General features: G+C 36.3%; 1 protein-coding gene across 7 annotated transcripts in view; it reads left to right on the top strand.

Annotated features, from left to right (window-relative positions):
- HECTD1 (HECT domain E3 ubiquitin protein ligase 1) overlaps positions 1-19,630 on the top strand; it is a 59,554-nt gene that overhangs the window by 14,645 nt on the left and 25,279 nt on the right. For 2 of the 7 annotated variants that reach the window (XM_054275328.1, XM_054275325.1), the window contains exons 3-21: positions 2,923-3,157; positions 4,068-4,295; positions 6,859-7,140; positions 7,445-7,715; positions 8,006-8,082; positions 8,171-8,269; positions 8,589-8,703; positions 9,240-9,414; positions 10,724-10,862; positions 11,054-11,224; positions 12,327-12,549; positions 15,070-15,333; positions 15,449-15,525; positions 16,938-17,072; positions 17,293-17,439; positions 17,743-17,837; positions 18,234-18,339; positions 19,264-19,398; positions 19,484-19,623. In XM_054275328.1, the coding sequence (XP_054131303.1) occupies positions 2,923-3,157; positions 4,068-4,295; positions 6,859-7,140; positions 7,445-7,715; positions 8,006-8,082; positions 8,171-8,269; positions 8,589-8,703; positions 9,240-9,414; positions 10,724-10,862; positions 11,054-11,224; positions 12,327-12,549; positions 15,070-15,333; positions 15,449-15,525; positions 16,938-17,072; positions 17,293-17,439; positions 17,743-17,837; positions 18,234-18,339; positions 19,264-19,398; positions 19,484-19,623 (3,114 nt within the window). Of the gene's footprint in view, positions 1-2,922; positions 3,158-4,067; positions 4,296-6,858; positions 7,141-7,426; positions 7,716-8,005; positions 8,083-8,170; positions 8,270-8,588; positions 8,704-9,239; positions 9,415-10,723; positions 10,863-11,053; positions 11,225-12,326; positions 12,550-15,069; positions 15,346-15,448; positions 15,526-16,937; positions 17,073-17,292; positions 17,440-17,742; positions 17,838-18,233; positions 18,340-19,263; positions 19,399-19,483; positions 19,624-19,630 lie in introns of all 7 variants that reach the window. The other 5 variants (XM_054275327.1, XM_054275323.1, XM_054275326.1 and 2 more) reach the window with 3 other exon arrangements.

Below are 19,630 nucleotides of genomic sequence, written 5' to 3'. Positions count from 1 at the left end.
GGAACTTCTCCATCCATGAGCAACAGTTCCCCGCAAAGTGCCATGTGGGTCACTCTTCCATGGGGTGAAGTCCTTCAGGCACAGCTTGCTTGAGTGTGAGTCTCCTGGGTTGGGAACCATCAACCCAGGGGATGGGTTGGGCATCCATCTGCTCCAGTTTGGGTCTCCTCCATGGGCTGCAGGTGGATCTCTGTGTCCCTGTGGTTCTCCATGGGCTGCAGGGGAATCTCAGCTCCAGCACTTCCTGCCCCTTCTCCACCTTGGTGTCTGCAGAGCTGCTCCTCTCACATATTCTCACCCTGCTCTTCTCTGGCCACAACTACATCTGTGCAATGACTTTTTTTTTTTTCTTAAATATGTTATCACAGAGGTGTTGCCACCATTCCTGATTGACTCAGGCTTGGTGAGCAGCAGGTCCGTCCTGGAGCCACCTGGCACTGGCTCTCCAGGACATGGGGGAAGCTTCTGGCAGCTTCTCACAGAAGTCACCCTTGTAGCTCCCTCTGCTACCAAAAGCTGGTCACACAAACCCAATATAGTTTTCCAGAGAAGCTGTGGATGCCCCATGCTTGGAAGTGGTCAAGACAAGTTTGGGTGGAGCTCTGAGCAACCTGGTCCAGTGAGAGGTGCCCCTGCCCATGAGGTCCCTCTCAGCTCAGGCCATTCTATGATTCTGTGATGAAGCCTGGTTTTCTTATGGGGAGGCTGGAAATCATTCCTCTTAAGTCAGAAAACAAAGGTACTGACAGCAAGTGGAGATTGTTCTGTACCCACTGATTGAAAAAGTGGCCTCTGATTAGTGTAGCTAGAGGTTCTGGCAAAAAGGTCATTTTAAAACACCCTTAATCCTTAAAATTGTGCTAGAGAGCTGTGCTTTTATAGGGACAGCACTGCTGATAGAGTGCACTGGCATCTGTGTGCTGACAAAGAATTCAGTATAAGTGATATGCTCTCAGTAACTTAGTGTTTTACTGTGTCTGCTGGGTAATTGGTGGATAGGTGATGGAATTTTAATTCTTTAATTTTATTAAAAAAATACCGCTGAGTTTCTTTTGTGTTGTGCTTTGTAAGCTGTTAAATCATAGGAAAAAATGTAGGTTTTAGATTTGCTAAGTATGGCTTTTAACTTTCCGCAACTGTGTGGCCATCTAAGAAAAATGCTCTTACTAGTATTAAAATAGACAGTGGAGCTCATTGCCTTCCACTTGGTAATATATCTGTGGGTTTGGTTTGTTTGGGGCTTTTTAAGATTTGTGTTTATTGGATTTTTTTTCTTGTAATGTAGTTTGAAGAACCTTGTTCATAGCAATGTTTTAGTGATCTGCCTGGTGTTGCATAAAATTCAGTGTAAAAGATCCACCACCGAAACCCTTGAATACATTGTCCACTTGTAATTTTATGTACTGAAATGCTTCTTGTGTCATCATATGGTGGTCATCTAATAAGGAGTACAAATTTCAGGCCTTTTATTCCCCCCAGTGGATAATGTCTAAAATGCAAAGTTGCTGTTTAAACCCTCCTTAAAGATGTAGAGTTAAATAACAGATTTCTTAAGAACAACAGACAGTGTAGGCTGGATAGGCCAATGTAAGTTTTACATTTGTGTTTGAGCTTTACTGCACCTTCACTTACTGATTTGTCATTAAGTATTGTTGGGTAATGTATTTAATTGTGAGACAGCATTATTAGTTACTTCACAAAGCATGGTAAGATCTTGAAGGAAACTATTAGCATTTTGCTGTCCCAGGATTTGGTGTCTGTGTGAGTCACTGCATACCAGATGGGATACTGAATGACCTCTGAGTCTTCAGAATGATTCATCAACAAGTACTTCACCTGTCTTCCAGACTAAAAAATATGTTGTTATTCTTTCTTTTTTGGATTTAGAAAAGTTTTAGGCCATCTTTTTCAAAACCAAAGCCCTACTTGAAGGAAAAGTTGCAATATTTGCTTCCTGTGGATTTAGTCTGTTCTCCTACATCTAGGGTTGAGGTATCCAGCTGTTTTGACTACTGTTACAGCATCTATCCCCTTCACTTAATTCCCCATCACCTTGGAAGTGCCTTACCACTGTGGTGAGCCATCATAATGCTAAGTTTTGCTAAATATACTGCTGGAAGATAAATTGATGTAAAATATAGCTCAATGTCTTAGAACTTCTGATCCAAATCAGTCTTAGCCACAGCTGTTCTAATAATGAAAAGTATTATTTCAGTTTATAGTCTGTAATGTTAAGAGGAATAGAAGGAGGACCATTACAGCTTGCTTTTTTTGTATTGAAGTTTTGGGGATATTCTTCACCATTCTTGCATATGGAAATGAGGTTAACAATAAAGAGGAGAGCCAGAGACTACTGAGACGTGGATATGGAGAGAAAATGCCGTGGACACAAGCTACATTAATTAAATACGTTCTCAGTGTGATTAAGGGGAAATAATGAGGCAGGGGAGGAGACTGAAATAGAATAAAAAGACAAGGGAAATAACATAGGGAAGAAGGACCACTCAAAATCAAATTATGTATTAAACCCAAAACCTTTTTATATAAAATTTCATGATTAAGTAGCTATTAATCATCATGAACCTTGAAGCACTTTTAAAGAAACATGCATTCTGTTTGGTGACGTGAGGTTAATTCCCAGAAAAAAATCCCAACAGGATAAATTTTTCCCCTGTATGACTGTAAAATTTCAAGACTATCTTTTTCTTCTGGATTCTTAAACCAACATCTTTTCAGATTACCTATTTGAATTTTCATGTGTGTATGAGATGTAGGGTTCTAAATGAATGTTCTGAACCAACTCTAAACTAGTTGAGCAAATTATGTATGCATGGAAAGCGTTGATATGGGAGTGTATTAAATTGCTTAATGTAGAGAAGTGTGCACAACGTAGTAATAATGTGTTGTGGTTTTTTCCTGCAGATGCCCTCCTCGAACTTTTTTGCCAGCACTGTGCAAAATTTTTCTTGATGAAAGTGCTCCAGACAATGTACTGGAAGTAACAGCTCGTGCCATAACTTATTACCTGGATGTGTCAGCTGAATGCACCCGTAGGATTGTGGGAGTGGATGGAGCTATCAAAGCACTTTGTAATCGTTTAGTAGTTGTTGAACTTAACAACAGAACCAGCAGAGATTTGGCTGAGCAATGTGTGAAGGTAAGTATACTTAAGAACCTCTTGTTTTTAAGGAGTTGGATAATTTGCTATTTCCAAAGAGCATCCTCATATTCCAATCCTTTTTTTTATTAAAATGTGATAAAAAGATATGGACTATGACAAAAGTGTACATGTTGATACTGCTGCTTATGCTTACTGTCAGTCTGGTGCTCTTCACAGCTCAATTTTTTTTTAAAGAAATGTATAGAAAAGGAAACAAAAAATATTAGAAGGAATTTCTTGTTTGTCTTCTGTGACTAGAATGCTAATGGAATGCCAAGGGCTATTTTTATGCTACCAAAGAAATGAAGAATTGCACCAGATACTGATAGATTATCTGGTGTAAAATAATTGTCTACTACCTCTTCAATAGCACTAGATACAGCTCCCCAGCACCCTTGTGAAGTTGTGAAGTTTTTAGAGAAATTTAGAAGACCTTAAATCTCTCATTTAAAGCACAACTCATGGCCATGTGGTAGCATATAGTTGGAGTTCTTGATTACCATGGCATCAGAATTTATGCAAGTATTTCCTATTTACTGTATCCAGTCAACTCAGAAATGCAACACTGGGGTAATGGTGCTCTTACAAGTTTCAAAACTTTCAGTTGTGTGTTTCTCCCAGGATGAGAATTTATTATCTACTTTCATGAACACTTGTTATGACCATGCCTTTGGGGAATGTTCTTGTATTGGCTCCCATATTTTTGAAGAAAGCTGTAACTACTAACTGCTAGAGTACTGGGGGCTTTGGCCTCTTTTGGATGTTGAGGAAGAGGGTTGTGGTTTTTTTTCCTTATTGTTTAATTTTCTTAACCAGTTCTGTAGATGGATATAAGTATCTGACTATGGATATAAATAACTGACTTTTTGTGCGTAGTTTATTAAAATTAAATTTCTTTTTGGCATAGGTGTTAGAATTAATCTGTACCCGTGAGTCAGGAGCTGTGTTTGAAGCTGGAGGGCTGAACTGTGTTCTGACATTCATTCGTGACAGCGGACACCTTGTTCATAAAGATACTTTGCATTCAGCTATGGCTGTAGTATCCAGACTCTGTGGCAAAATGGAGCCTCAGGATTCTTCATTAGAGATCTGTGTGGAATCACTGTCTAGTTTATTAAAACATGAAGACCATCAGGTAATGTAGTAGTTTGCTCAATGTGCTGTGAATTTAACTTTCAGTATGTTTAATAAAGGAATGACTAGGTAACTTTATACAGCCTCCCTATGGTATGTTTACATAGGAGTTGTTATATTTGGGTATTATGATAGTTTCCTTTATAGTTGTAATGATAAGAGAATAAAAACACTCCTTAGTGTTTGGCTCCAAGTGCTGATGTTTGAATATAATCTTATTTAACCTCTGAAAACTGTATTGAAAAATATCTTGTAACTTTTTTCAATGCATTTTCAGACAGTTTCTGAAGTAATTATTGTACTTTGACTATACCTCAGTCATTATGAAATTGAGCATAAGTAAGAGACAAAAATTAATTTGGTTTGTGTTTCTTTTGCCAAACTAAGAGAAGCAATAAGAACATCCATAGTCAGTGCTAAAGTATTACACTGGAAGCCAGCTTAAATGATATGAGTAGAAATACTGTTCCACTTCTTTCTTGCAGTTTTAACTTATTTCATCTCACACTTCTAACTTGAGCTGAAGTAGTTCTTGTAAAAATCTAGAAAATTAATCCCAGAGGTTTTTTATCTTTCTACTGGTAGAATCTTTTTGTGTATGTCATATTACTGCTCTGGAATAGCCATTTAGCCAAATTCTTCCTTTAGCCTGGCCAGGCTTCTTGTCCAGACTCAGAACCGAGTCCCCATTTTACTCTGACCTCTGTCCTCATTCCTTTCTCTACATGCACAGATCCAGCCTCCAGTCTGGCTTATTAAGCACAGCATATTTTGGAAACTAAATCTCTCTGCCTGTGAGATAATTTTTTAAAATATATTTTTAGATCTTGAAAATTTTCAGGGGGCTGTCATACACTAAGCATTTCAGAACAAGCTATCATGTTTTTAGCCATTAAATAATTTTATTAGTACTCTAATCATCTGAGGCAAGGTAATATTGAAATTCAGACCATTAAGTCTGTACTATTTTAACTGTTCCCCAATTTATAAGGTGTTAAAGAAAAGCACTTGCTGGGGCTGTTGGAGATCTGAATGAGAGTTCAAATTAACTTAATTGTTCAGCAGTTAAGCTTAGAGATAAGCATGCTTATGATGGGACCCAGATGATAGAAAATATATCTGTACTGGTGTCCTTGAGAAATAGGTTACTCATGGAACAAGCCTCAGGATTACAGTGGATGTTGGATGCGTATTATGGATTTGTCCAGTAATGTCCCTTTTCAAGTTTGTTGCTCCCTACCTTGTCCTTTTACACTGCTGGGTTTGGTCACTTTTTGTGCAGGCTGCCAGTTAGTAACACCACTTGATGGACAAGTTCAGGCCAGATGAATGTGGCCCCAAGAGCAGCTTATATAATTTTGGGTTTTTAGCCTTTGTGTTACACTTGCAATTTGGGAGAAGAAATGTAAATATGTTCCAAGTACTCATTCACTTTGTAAGTACATTCCAAGTACTCTTTTACTAATGCCACTAATGCAGTGTGCTAAACAAGTGATCTTTTTTGTGTATTTCTGGCAGCTGTTAAGATACAGATCTGTTGAGTACTTGCAATTTACATTAAGATTGGCAGAGTTGTTTATCTGTGTTGTCAAAGAACTGGAGCAAGATGCCAGAGGATTCGAACAGTGACTGTTGCACATGAAAGAAAAAATGCAGTGCAAAAGAGTACTGATAATGCAGAATGTTTGGCATGTACAGACCATACCAGAAGTGAGGAAACTTAATGGAGATTTAAGATTTTTGTCTTCCTGAAGTCTGGTTAAATACTCTAATCTTGTTCTGTGTGTTGATGAGTAACTGCCTTGAAGTCCTTGGTCTGTGATAGCACACAGTTGTTTTGAAAATGGACTGAGAGTTGACATTTTGGGGAGTTAGAATTGTAGTGATTCTGAGTTTGGTTTGAAAATAGGTATTGTGGGGCTTTTTCTACTATTTCTTGACATCAGTCTGGTTTGCTGCTGCACATCTTTAAAGGCAAATGTGCCTGAAGCAAGTTATCTCAATAGGCTGGTGCAAACCTCTTGTTCTGAAACACTGAGACACTTCTAGTGTATAGATAAATGTTGAAGGCAAAACCTTCCTTTATTTTTAGTATTGACATGAAAAGATGTGGGTCCTTTCCTGGGCAGTTGGCCAGCAGTATTTTTTGCTGAATTGTTAAGAGGATCACCAGTAAGCCGTGTTTCCACAGTGTCACTGGAGTTTTTAGTGTGCAGTTGGTTGGTTGGATTTTTTTCCTTCCTTTAGTAACAATCCTAAATTTGCAAATTTGTATTTTATTATCACAAAAATTCTTGCATGTCCCTGTGTCAGGTGCACAGTGGATAATCTGCCTTATCCAAGAGCAAAATTTCCTTTTCCCACTTTGTCCTATATTTAGGCTTGGTCCAATTGAAAACTTCATTGTGTTTAAGAGAAATATGTAGACCTTTAAATATAACTCGAATGATCAAGCTTCATGGGAAAATCGAGTTCTTGTATGTGGTCTGTATTCTTGTGGATATCCTCTTAGCACCTTCTCACCTTAAGATATTTCATCGGTTTTTGTTGCACATCTTTCTTAGGTTTCAGATGGAGCTTTGAGATGCTTTGCTTCATTAGCTGACAGATTCACAAGGCGTGGAGTTGACCCAGCCCCATTAGCTAAACATGGATTAACTGAGGAGTTGTTATCTCGCATGGCAGCTGCTGGTGGGACAGCCTCAGGACCATCTTCAGCTTGCAAACCTGGACGGAGTAGCACTGGAGCACCATCTACAGCTGCAGACTCTAAATTAAGTAATCAGGTGTCAACTATTGTAAGCCTGTTGTCAACCCTGTGTAGAGGCTCTCCAGTAGTAACACATGTAAGAAATCCTTTTATGCTACAGCTTTTTGTTTTCATGGGGCTTTTCCCTTTGTATACTTCAATATATGCAAGATCTATGTTGCTCTTTTATAGATAGATATACATATAAATATTTATAGATCATATTTTTAATAGATATACATATATATACACACATACATATGTGCACACATACGTACATGTAAGTTGCTTTTAAAGAGGGGTAAAAAGGAAACATTTCATATGGAAATGAAACCCAATTTTGATAGTATTTTCTAAAGCCCTGTATATTTTTTATTGTTCAGACTTTTAATTATTTCCAGGATCTCCTAAGATCTGAACTTCCAGATTCTATAGAAAGTGCGTTGCAGGGTGACGAGCGATGTGTGCTGGATACCATGCGGTTAGTAGATCTTCTTTTGGTGCTGCTGTTCGAAGGCAGAAAAGCCCTGCCAAAATCCAGTGCTGGATCCACAGGCAGAATCCCAGGATTGAGGAGACTGGATAGTTCTGGGGAACGTTCTCATCGGCAACTGATAGATTGCATCCGCAGTAAGGATACTGATGCACTGATAGATGCAATTGACACAGGAGGTAAGCAAAAATTCTCCAAAAAAGAAATGAAATGCTTGCTTTAGCTTTAATTTTTGTAGTCTGAGTTGTCACAACAAATGCTGAGGTAGTTAATTGAAAATCATTATATACGAGTTGGCTTACTTGTTAAATACTCAACAGTGTTGTTTGTTAGTAATCACACCTATGCCACCTTAAATGCTTCTACAGAATTACTGAGGACGCTTAATTTTTTAAGACCTTTTTATTTAAAGAATACTGTTGAACTTTGTGGTTGTGGGAACTTTATTTCATTTAATTTTATCTTTCAGCTTTTGAAGTAAATTTTATGGATGATGTAGGACAAACTCTTTTAAACTGGGCCTCAGCTTTTGGAACTCAGGAAATGGTAAATTAGATTTATGTACCCTTAAGAAGTTGCATTATTTATGTAAAGGAAGATAAAAAAGACTGGTTTCCTTTTTCTTATCTAACAGGTAGAATTCCTCTGTGAAAGGGGTGCTGATGTTAACAGAGGTCAGAGGTCATCCTCATTACATTATGCAGCATGTTTTGGAAGACCTCAGGTAGCAAAGGTATGATTTAAGCTGACTCTTAGAAACCATTACCTGCTAACTTTTCATCTTGCTCTGTTCAAAGTGTCTTCAATGCAATGTGCTGGACGCATGCACTGTTAAATATTTATGTGTTCTTTATAGGATTTATCAAAACACAGATTTGCCGTTATAGGGCAGTAGAGCAGTAATGAATAAAAGCAGTTTATATTAGCTCTACAGATATAAAAAGCACAGAATACTTACAAACATGAGAACACTGTAGGAGTGATGTATGAAAAGCACATTTGCTACTTTGGAAGAAGAAATGCATTTCATACATAAAAATATTTATTCTTAGACTCTCTTACGACATGGTGCAAATCCTGATTTGAGAGATGAAGATGGGAAAACTCCTCTGGACAAAGCTCGGGAAAGGGGGCACAGTGAAGTAGTAGCTATTCTTCAGTCTCCAGGTGAGTGCAATATTTAAGTCTGTAACACTTGCTATAGTAGAAATGCTGATATGTGTTAAGTTATGCAGTTAGAATAATTTTGCTCTACTAAGGTTATTTAAAGAAAATAAATTGTGACTTGTCTTCCTTAACCCATAAAGTATGCACTAAAACATTAGTATTTTAAGATGATGTTAAGTGAGGGGAAATAACTGAGCAGGCATGAACAGTGCCTGCTCTTCAGCTGTGGGATGAGGCTAGGCTGGCATTTTGTTGTGGATTCAGAGCTTGTCAGCCTTGGTAGCTTCTCTGGTATCCTTTCTGTGTGGGAACTGCACTTTCCCTGTTCCTGAGAATTCTGGTGCCACAGGTGATACTTGCTATTAAATACTTTTATTCAAGAAGTCATGCACATGTGAATTTTATATTTTTAGGAATGCATGTTCATGTTCAGGTACTTGGATATTAGTAAAGAAAACTTGGATGTTTAGATGGTGGTTTTGTTTGGTTTGTTGACTTTTGCAATTGAATGTGTTGGGGGGAAAAAAATTTTCCAGGGGATTGGATGTGTCCTGTCAACAAAGGGGATGAGAAGAAAAAGAAAGATGCAAACAAGGACGAGGAAGAATGCAATGAACCCAAAGGAGATCCAGAAATGGCACCCATATACTTGAAAAGACTATTGCCTGTATTTGCACAAACATTTCAACAAACTATGTTGCCTTCAATAAGGTAATATTATCATGAGGGACAGTTTGTTAATACGTGCTTAGAAAAGCCAAAGTAAATCTAAAAGTTCAAGTAATGCTAGTGACAATATGTATTTGAATAGAAGTGATTGTTTGGGAAGTGTTTCAAGAGTTTTTTTTGACTTAGCACTTATTTTTTCCTTTCTGGTGAAGTGATGTGTTGGAAAAAGCCTGGTTAGTCATGGGAGAGCAGAGCATATTCCTGACTGTAGCAGCATGAGGAAAGGGTGCTATGTTCATACAGTATGTTGTATACACTGTGCATCAGGATTTGGTTACAGTTGTTTGTAGCCACTGTAAGAAAGCTGTAATTTAGTAGAGGAAAGTGAATAAACTAATGTCAAGATGCATTAATTGGAAAATCAGCAAGACTAGAAAAAGCTATTTCAGAAGGTTTTAGGAACCTTACTTAACAGTGTATTAACTAGACAAGATGCTGCTTCTAATTCTGTTGAATTGCAGAAATGTAATCTAATTTATTACTTAAAAGGGAATACTGTGCATGTCATAATGCTTGTGTAAGTTGCATCTGATCATAACCATTTAGCCTTTTATATTACAAATATGACATTTATTCCAATCTGTTATGTTCCCAGTGTTTACAGGTACTTTGGGTGAAAATGCAAGATAAAAAGACCTCTAGTAGAGACAGATTCCACTTGAGCTGATGATCGAAAGCTTAAACTAGGTTATTTTAAATAAAAGAAATAAGAAATTGTATTAACCATCTCTGTGTGATTAATTGTTGTTGCAGATTGTGCAAAGTAGTTGGCTCTCTACTTGAAAGTTATATTAATGAATCAGACTTTTGGAAATTGGTCAAAAAAATTCATCTTTAACCCTACAGGAGTGATTTCCTTTCATATTAATTATAGTTCTTAGTGTGGAAAACTGCCTAATCTAATAGCATGTTTAGAATTAAAAGATAAAGGGATCTTGAAATATGGGAAATACATGAAAGGCTGAATACCTCTGAGGGTGACAAAGTGTGCAGAAGTGAATTGCCAGCACTAAAAGTGGGTAAAGACAGGATGTAGAGTAGGTTTACTTAATAAAGGGTTGAGGAGAAAAGTGTATGTCAGACTGATAGTGCTATAAAATCAAAAACTACCAGAGGTGCATTATTCTTAAAGATAATCCAGAACTTAGTAAGAGTAATACAAGAACTGAAACAGGTTAAATTTCTTGTGTTTTGAAAACATGCATAAATAGTGTACAAAAGTCGTCTTATCTTGAACCTTTTTGCTTGCTTTATCACTGTAAGAACCTTTTTTTTCTATGATCTTTTACAGGAAAGCAAGTCTTGCACTCATTAGAAAAATGATACATTTTTGTTCTGAGGCACTCCTGAAAGAGGTTTGTGACTCTGATGCTGGCCACAACCTGCCCACAATACTGGTTGAGATAACAGCTACAGTGCTTGATCAAGAGGTAGGAAGAATGAAAATGTTATCCTTTGTGAAACTAGTACAGAAAAAGGATTTACACTAATTGATTCCAAGTATTTGTTAATAGCTAACCCTAAAAATTTTACAGTGTTCATCTGTGACCACATGTGCAGTTCAGTGTGTAAAGTAACAAGATCTCCTTTCTTATTTTCTTTTCATCCCAATGTTTTGCAGGATGATGATGATGGCCATTTGTTAGCCTTGCAAATCATAAGGGATTTAGTGGATAAAGGTGGTGATCTTTTTCTAGACCAACTGGCTAGACTTGGCGTAATTAGTAAAGTGTCAACTTTGGCGGGGCCATCATCTGATGATGAAAATGAAGAGGAGTCTAAACCTGAGAAGGTAAGTGTGTGGAATTGATTTATTTGCTTTATTTGTTACTGTAAAACTGACACTTCTAGTGAAATGTTTATTGTTACAAAAATGGCCAGGGCTAGGGAATTAGGATATTAAATTGATGCTTATTTTATACCACTTGTTTTAATAATTTTCTTCTCTACCTTCATTTTCTGCTAGCATATTACTATCTGCTGAGTTTTCCTATTCATACTTCCCTGTGATCAAGTTATTTGGTGCTTGATTTTACCTAGTGTTTGGAAAGTGACTGGTAAACAAAATGAATCCTTCCGAAAGTATTTGTGTCAGAAGTGTATCTCTGTTGATGTCCATGCATTAAATAGTTTGAGATGTTTTAAATGTTATCAAATGTGTTAAAAATACAAAAAAGAAAATAATTTTCTGCTTAATGAAAGCCATGTGTATTGAAGTTATTTATCAGTTTCCAAGTCTTATGGCCAGTCAGATGAACTGAATGGAAAACAGACTTTTTCTGTTACAAATTCAATTAAATTTATAGCTAAATCTTAAGTGTGTAGTTCAACTTTTTTACTGTGGGGTTTGGGTTGTCTGGGGTTTCTTGGGGGGTGCTAGTTTTGTATTTTAGTGGTTAGATATTAAAAGTCATATGGACATGGTCCTAGATAACCAGTCATACGTGGCCCTGCCTGAACAGGGATTTGGACTAGATGGCCTCCAGAGATTTCTTCCAACCTCAATCATTTTGTGCTTCTTTTCTCACAATTCAAGTTTTGAACAGAGGTGGATGTTGCAGGCAGTAGGCCATTGCTATTGTTGAGTAGATAAAGCTGTATGTAAAAGGAAACTTCTAAGAATTATCTTACTCTATTAAAGAATACTTTTAAGGATATGTTTTACAGGCAGAAGTAGTATAGTTCCTACACTTTTGATTTGAATAAGTCTTCTCTCCTAAAGAGAGAGAATCTCCTCCTTTAAAAAATGTCTGTGATGTTTTTTTTTAATGTTTGTTTGTGGGTTTTTTTGGGGTTTTTTTTTGCTTTTTTTTTTTGGTTTTTTTTTCCTCTTGTTTAAATGGATTGGAGATTTTTTTTGGTTCTTGTTATCGCTTAATACAATATTATTGCAGGAGGATGAGCCGCAGGAGGATGCTAAAGAACTGCAGCAGGGTAAACCATACCACTGGAGAGACTGGTCAATCATTAGGGGAAGGGACTGCCTGTATATCTGGAGTGATGCTGCAGCCCTGGAGCTATCTAATGGTAGTAATGGATGGTTCAGATTTATCTTGGATGGAAAGCTGGCCACAATGTATTCCAGTGGGAGCCCTGAAGGAGGATCTGACAGCTCAGGTAGACTTCTTGTAATTCAAGTCCAGGTTAAGTTTTGAGACTGTTACATTTGTTTATATAATTTGATTTGAGCTATTTTGTTTTGCAGGAATTGGCTTACTAAATAGTAAAGGATGTAAACAGGTGGAAGGTGGTCAGTTAATTGTGATGCATTTTATCAGATAGCATGTGTCCATAACTTGACTTTCTTGGTGAATTGTGTTAAGTAAACATCTTGCCAGCAAAAGCGTATTAACTTTTTGTTTTGATTCTTCTCCATGCGTACTTAATTTTTTCACCCCAGTCATTAAAAGCACTTTGTAGTGGCCATCCCAGGAAAAGCAGGTTGAAATGGTGATTTGTTGTTTGCTTCTAGCTAGCAGAATGAATTTGCATGTGTTTGAAGACAAAGTAATGGAAAGTTTCTCATTGAGATTGGGAAACAAATTACAGTGTCTTAATTGTTTGTTGGAGAGAGGATAAGGGAACAGACCTTATGCGCTGGCAATGCACAGCTGGTTCTGATTTTCTGTACAGAATACACAACTTGTTCTGGATGCAGAAACAACCCTCCTTTTATTGTTTCATTTTTTTTTTGCAGCAGTTCATGCATTTATGAACCTGCAGGCATAAAATGCTTTGCAATATTATGATATTTTCAATGAGCCATTGACTGAAATAACAGAACATATTATGATTCAGGATGGAAATGAAGTGCTAATGACTTCATGCATCAAGTTTGGGGCAAGAAGACAAAATGCAATATACTGTTTCTGATCGTAATGCAGCTGGAAACCACTTATAGATTTATTGGGTTTTTTGGTCAGAAAATGTGACTTTACATTCTTTTTAATAAGATTAATGCCTTTAAAGGTAAATAAGTCCTGTGTTGAGATACTTGTTTATCATACAGTACAGTTTTAAGAAGATTCGTGAAGATAATTTCTAAAATTCTCATACAATTCTTAAAGTCTCATCTGGCATTCCCTGGATGCTGAATTTTTTGGTTTTCACTTCCCAATGGTCAAGGCAAGGGGATGAGACTATTTCTGTATAAGATGAGTGGAATGGTGACAGCTCAGATGAATTTGGAGTGAAGAGAACTTAGAGGAAGTCAGTTTGAGCATTTAAGATATTACTTCAAATCAGTCTTTCAAAAAAGATTGCATAAATCCAAAGTTTTTTAAAAGATACCTAGTCTGAATATCATGAGGGAAAGGAGCTAAATGTAGAATTAAATGAGGCTTCTTAAAATATGTACTCAAATAGACATCTACTAAGATTGCTGATGTTGCAGTGTAATTTGCCTGAACTTTAACCATGAGCTCTAAGCATGTGCAGCAGCCTTTTTTACTTAAAAAATTAATATTTGTTAACTAAAATGACTACAGTACAGTATAGGCTAGAATGGTATCAAGTCCTGAACTGTACTATATGTTCTGCTGTCCTAAATCATTACTGATCAATCTTGTGGTATACTTTTTAGTAACTTCACAACTGGCAAGAGTATAGAGGGTTGAATAGTGACATCTGTTAGTGTGTATTGCATGATGAAAGTTGGGGTGGATGGTCAAATATATATACTGTGAACATTTTGGAAGGTCTGTACTCACCCCTCTCCACATTAACTCCGTACTTGTTTTGTTTGAATTTGTAGAAAAAAAATTCAATGCAAAAACTGAAATTTAATGGTAATTCTGAAGCTTTTAGTAAGTCTCAAAATTTTGTCCAAGGGAATCTGAAATTATTCCCAACCATATAGGACTTAGTAGAAATATAGGACTTTCAGTGCAATGTGCTATATAAATGTGTTAAAATGTAATTATGGAAATCTGAAAACATTTAATTAACAGAATTTTCATCTTGCGTATCATATCTCAATTATTTTTATAAGCCTTCTCTGTATATGCTATGAAATTTAAACAGTAAAGAATGTTGTGCCTCGAGTGCATATTTATTTTTGCATTATTTTGTGTTATAACAAAAGGGCATATTTAAAAAGCCTAGAGCTTGTCATTGCAGCAAAAGGCAAACAGAAATAATCTTTAATGAGATGCTTCCATTTTTACTTTAAATGGAATTTTTGAAGTTGTGTACTTAGCATTTAAATGATTAAAATACAAATATATAATTTAATGAAATTTTTCATTAATGATATTATATTTTCTAAATCCTTATTTCTGAAAACGTACTTTTGAGAATAGTTCATGCTCACCATTCTGAGACCCATTTTTCAAAGACTAAAAATTTATTCTGAATTTCTTTGATCTTCCTATTATAATTGTAACAATGAATTAATACATCTCAATTGCATCTCTCAGAAAGAGTTGCATTGTTGCATTGCAGCTTTGATGTGATCGTAGAATAAATTACTGTTGAAGTACAGAAATATACTACACAGAAATTTAGGACACTTTAAGACCCTTAATTTCAAAGTTAATTTTGCATTGAATGTACTCAGTTGTTTTGCTCTTGAAAAAACTTCTGCATAATGATGGAAGCAATTGTTGGAAAAAACCAAATTTGTTTCTTTTTAAATAGAAAGTAGGAGTGAGTTCCTTGAGAAGTTGCAGAGGGCTCGAAGCCAAGTAAAACCATCTACCACAAGCCAGCCAATTTTATCAACACCAGGGCCAACTAAACTTACTGTAGGAAACTGGTCACTGACCTGTTTAAAAGAAGGAGAAATTGCTATTCACAATTCTGATGGTCAGCAAGCTACAATACTGAAAGAAGACCTGCCAGGCTTTGTGTTTGAATCCAACAGAGGAACAAAGCATTCATTTACAGCTGAAACTTCCTTGGGTAAGTATGTAGGTATGTGTTATGTGCAGGTAGGAACAAGTGTATGTGAGAGAGTTTTATTTGTTGCTTCTCATAGCTATGAGAAAATTCAACTTTTCTAAAATATATGTTGCAGGGTCAGAATTTGTGACTGGCTGGACAGGTAAAAGAGGAAGAAAACTGAAATCTAAACTGGAGAAGACAAAACAAAAGGTTGGTGATCTGTAAATTTTATATTTAGAATTTAATTGAGCTTGTTTTATATTCTAATATTCTTAGGGAGGTTTAGTTTCCTCTTAGAAGATTAAAATCTCTGATTTCAATGCGATACAATTTTATGTGAGGCTTGAAGGGGAAAACATCAACAAGAACAAAACACTTCTATGGGTGATTTTATCCAAAAGTCTTAGTAAAATGTGTGCTCCTTTAGAGGAAAATGAATTTTAAAAAAAATGTAGGAAAATCCAGTCTTCCTGACTTGCATTAATTCTTTAGGTTTTGTGGTTTGCTTTTTATGTCTTTATGCTACAAGAAAAGATGTTAAAATCAATAGTACAGTTGTGCCAGAGGCATATAATACTTCTCTTCATCTAGGTACTAGTTTTAGACTGGATTCAGTGACAGGGTGCTGGAAGTAACAGTCTACATTGTTAAAGTCTACATTGTTAAGAGTTGTGGTAGTGAAGCAAAATGAGTAAATGCCCTCATTTTAGATATCTTTAAAATTCTTTCTCCTCAAAATGAAGGGGGAAAAGGAGGAACTAAGAAATCAAGTATTAAGCTCTTTACAAAAAAACCCACAAAATAACAGTCCATTTTGTGATCCGCTTATGCCAAGGGCTCAGGCTGATCTTTAGTCTTTATCTGTCTTGCAGTTTCTAACAGTGCAGCCAATATATCCTGTGCCTTATATCTGCAGCATTTTAGGACATATATCTTAGGAAATGTGACACTAAATTGAAAGCTGAAGGACTGTGTGTGAATGATAATATGTGGGATGATAAAAGAAAGACAGTGCTCTTTTATGCCTAAGATTGTACTGTGCAGTTCTAAAGCTTATGTAATGTATTATTGTAGCACATAGAATGATAATAAAAAGGAAAGATTTTTGGGGAAATTTCTTACAAAAGAAAGATGTTGTTTAATCAGAACTTACTTAATCTGTGTCTTGTGTGAACCAGACTTTGTAGAAAGAGTAATTCTTACTAAAAGAGGTTGTATAGGGACTTAGTTTGAATTGGTTTAAGGAATGTTGATAGAGCATTCAGAAACTGTATTAAAGCTGCTTATCTGTACATTTAAAAATATTACCTGAGCCATGATACAGTTCTAAAAGAAAGATTGACAGATTGAGAATCATACCTTTTCCTACTACCCTTTATGCTGTAACCTAATGCATGATGGTAAGTTTCATTTCTGTCAATAAGATTTTGTGTATTTCCATTTATTTCTCCTGTACCTTTTTCTTTTCACAACCCAACATTTTGTGATGCACATGGGGTTTTATGCTTCCCTGTTTGCCTGTTGGGACATAAAAATAATGCCCAAGGTTGTGGTATCTGGGAGTGTAGTAATGATCTCACGACAGTAAGGTCTGACTTCTGATTATCAAAATCCATTTGTAGGTGCGCACTATGGCAAGAGATTTGTATGATGATCATTTTAAAGCTGTTGAAAGTATGCCTCGAGGAGTAGTTGTAACACTGAGGAACATAGCAACACAGTTAGAGTCTGCATGGGAACTTCATGCAAACAGGCAGGTAAGTGTATCTCCTTTATTTTTAATGGGTGACATCAGTGGAAATCAGATAATGTTCAGACTAGTCTGTCATGATGTGACGCAGAGTCATGAAGCAGAGATAGCATGTCTGAGATGTGCATGTATTTACCTAGTTAGGTACTTTCCTAGGACATGATTTTTCAACTGAAGCTAGTGGAAACTTTACTTTGTTTCATGATAATGATCTTTTTGTCTTTCAGTGCATTGAGGGAGAAAATACATGGAGAGATTTAATGAAGACTGCTCTGGAAAACTTAATTGTACTGTTGAAGGATGAGAATACTATTTCTCCATATGAAATGTGCAGTAGTGGCTTAGTTCAATCGCTGCTGACAGTTTTAAACAATGTAAGTTTATAGACATAAGTGTTTAAAGAAAGTCTTCCTAACAAAATGAAGTTAAGACGTGCATAATGTAAAAGATCTGTTATAAATTTGTCTTTTTCTGGTCTTGGTGAAAATTTGGCAGACTTGCTCCAGTTGCTGGTCTACCTATTGAAAATAAGATATTAGAGTAGATGACTAGTTTGAATGAAAATAAACCAGCTCTGTTCAGGTCTAATGGCTGATGATTAGCTTTGGGATTGGGATTTCAGTGAGACTACATAGATGTCTTTGCCTGTCTGTAACTTGTCTTTTTTTTCCTCCTAGAATGTTGATTTGGATGTGAAACAAGACTGTAGTCAACTGGTAGAGAGGATAAACGTTTTCAAAACAGCATTCAGCGAAAATGAGGATGATGAAAGGTAAAAATAATACCAAACCAGGAAAATCCTCTTTGAAATTTTGAAGCAGTATGGTATGTTTAAAATAATTTAAAGAAAAAGTATCTGTTCTTTCCATTTCAATGGAATAGAAAATTGATCTTGAAAACAGCATCTAATATTGAAGTAGCAATTGAAAGTTTTTATCTCTTGAGAGTCAACCTATAGAACATCTGTTGACAAAATAAAGGTGACTTGTTCATCACTGTGCAGATTAGTATCTTTCTTACTGTGTGTAACCATGTGACTAGAACAGATACCGTCAGTTGAAATAGCACACTGAGATAGTTTCCTCAGGTGGATCCTGTTTTCTGAGATACTGTAACATTTTTTCTTTGTTTTGTTTTGTGGTAACAGAGTACCTGTTCTCTTTCACAGTCGCCCAGCAGTTGCATTAATTCGAAAATTGATAGCAGTGTTAGAATCCATTGAACGGCTACCTCTCCACTTGTATGATACACCAGGATCTACATACAATCTTCAGGTAAATGCACAGTGATAACAGCATATCACACTGAGTGCTGCTCAGCTGAAGGTTATATGTTGCACACCTTGTCTGCAAGAATCACATTCTTATAGATGTGGGTAGAATTAGGTAAACACCAAGCAAATTTTGGCATCTGTTTCCTCTAGTGCTGAAATGCATGGCTGTTCCTCTACTGTCACTTAAACACTGTGAGGTAAATTTTGAGTGAAGAGATAATGTGTTCTTTGTTTTGTCCTCAAGTATTGTCTTTATAAAGGAACATGCCCTCTAGTTAAAGAGCACGTTACTGAGATTACGAGACAATTATTAGTAAGAACGGGGATAGGCTTTAAAGGATCCCGTCTATGGTTCTGTGTTCAATTGGTAATGCAAGATGCCTCCAGGCTCAGCAGCTTGTTCTACAGGAAACTTGGCAGTTTGGCTAAAAATATTACTTGTTTTTTCTCAGTTTGTGTGGAGTCTTAATTTTTTTCTATTTGAAAGCACAGTTCAGAGTTTTGCCACATGGGTAGGGAAGTATAAATATTTCTGGTTTGATATTAAATGTCTAGGAAATAGTTGAAAAAAGTTGTGAAACCAATCTTGCTGTTCAGTATTTTTGAAAATAGTTTTCAGTTTCTATATTATTGTATTTGCTAGTCAACAAATAAAAGCTATGAAGACATAGGAAAAGTGAGAAAACGTTACCTGAGTGTGTAATTGACTTCCACATTGTCATTGTAAAGAATTGTTTGGATAATTGAAGAAAGGTAATACTAAGAGATGACTTTTTAAAGCATTTCATTAGAATATAGTGCTGAAGTAAAAGCAACAATGATACATGATAGGCTACTAAAACAGCTGTAGTGAGATACACTGTTTTTATTAAAATCCCAAAACCTAAACAGGAAAGCCTAGATGAATGTTTAGCTGTTCTTTCAGATCCTGACAAGGCGCTTGAGGTTTCGTTTGGAACGTGCCTCGGGGGAGACGTCTTTGATAGATCGAACTGGTAGAATGCTCAAGATGGAGCCACTGGCAACTGTGGAATCTCTAGAACAGTATCTCCTGAAAATGGTGAGCTGCATAGCACACACAGAGTTCACAGGGAATACTTACATTCTGCTTCTTTAATATTTGACTTTTTTTCTTTCATATGTAGGTAGCAAAGCAGTGGTACGACTTTGATAGGGCTTCATTTGTTTTTGTACGAAAACTACGAGAAGGTCAGACATTTGTGTTCAGGCATCAACATGATTTTGATGAAAATGGAATTATTTACTGGATTGGAACAAATGCAAAGTGAGTT

The sequence above is a fragment of the Melozone crissalis genome, unplaced genomic scaffold (genome assembly GCF_028551555.1).
Source record: "Melozone crissalis strain CALT ecotype California unplaced genomic scaffold, PUWL_Pcris_2 ptg000018l_1, whole genome shotgun sequence".
Lineage (NCBI taxonomy): Eukaryota > Metazoa > Chordata > Aves > Passeriformes > Passerellidae > Melozone > Melozone crissalis.
The sequence above is the reverse complement of the archived record's forward strand: the minus strand, read 5'-3'. Positions and strand labels throughout refer to the sequence as shown.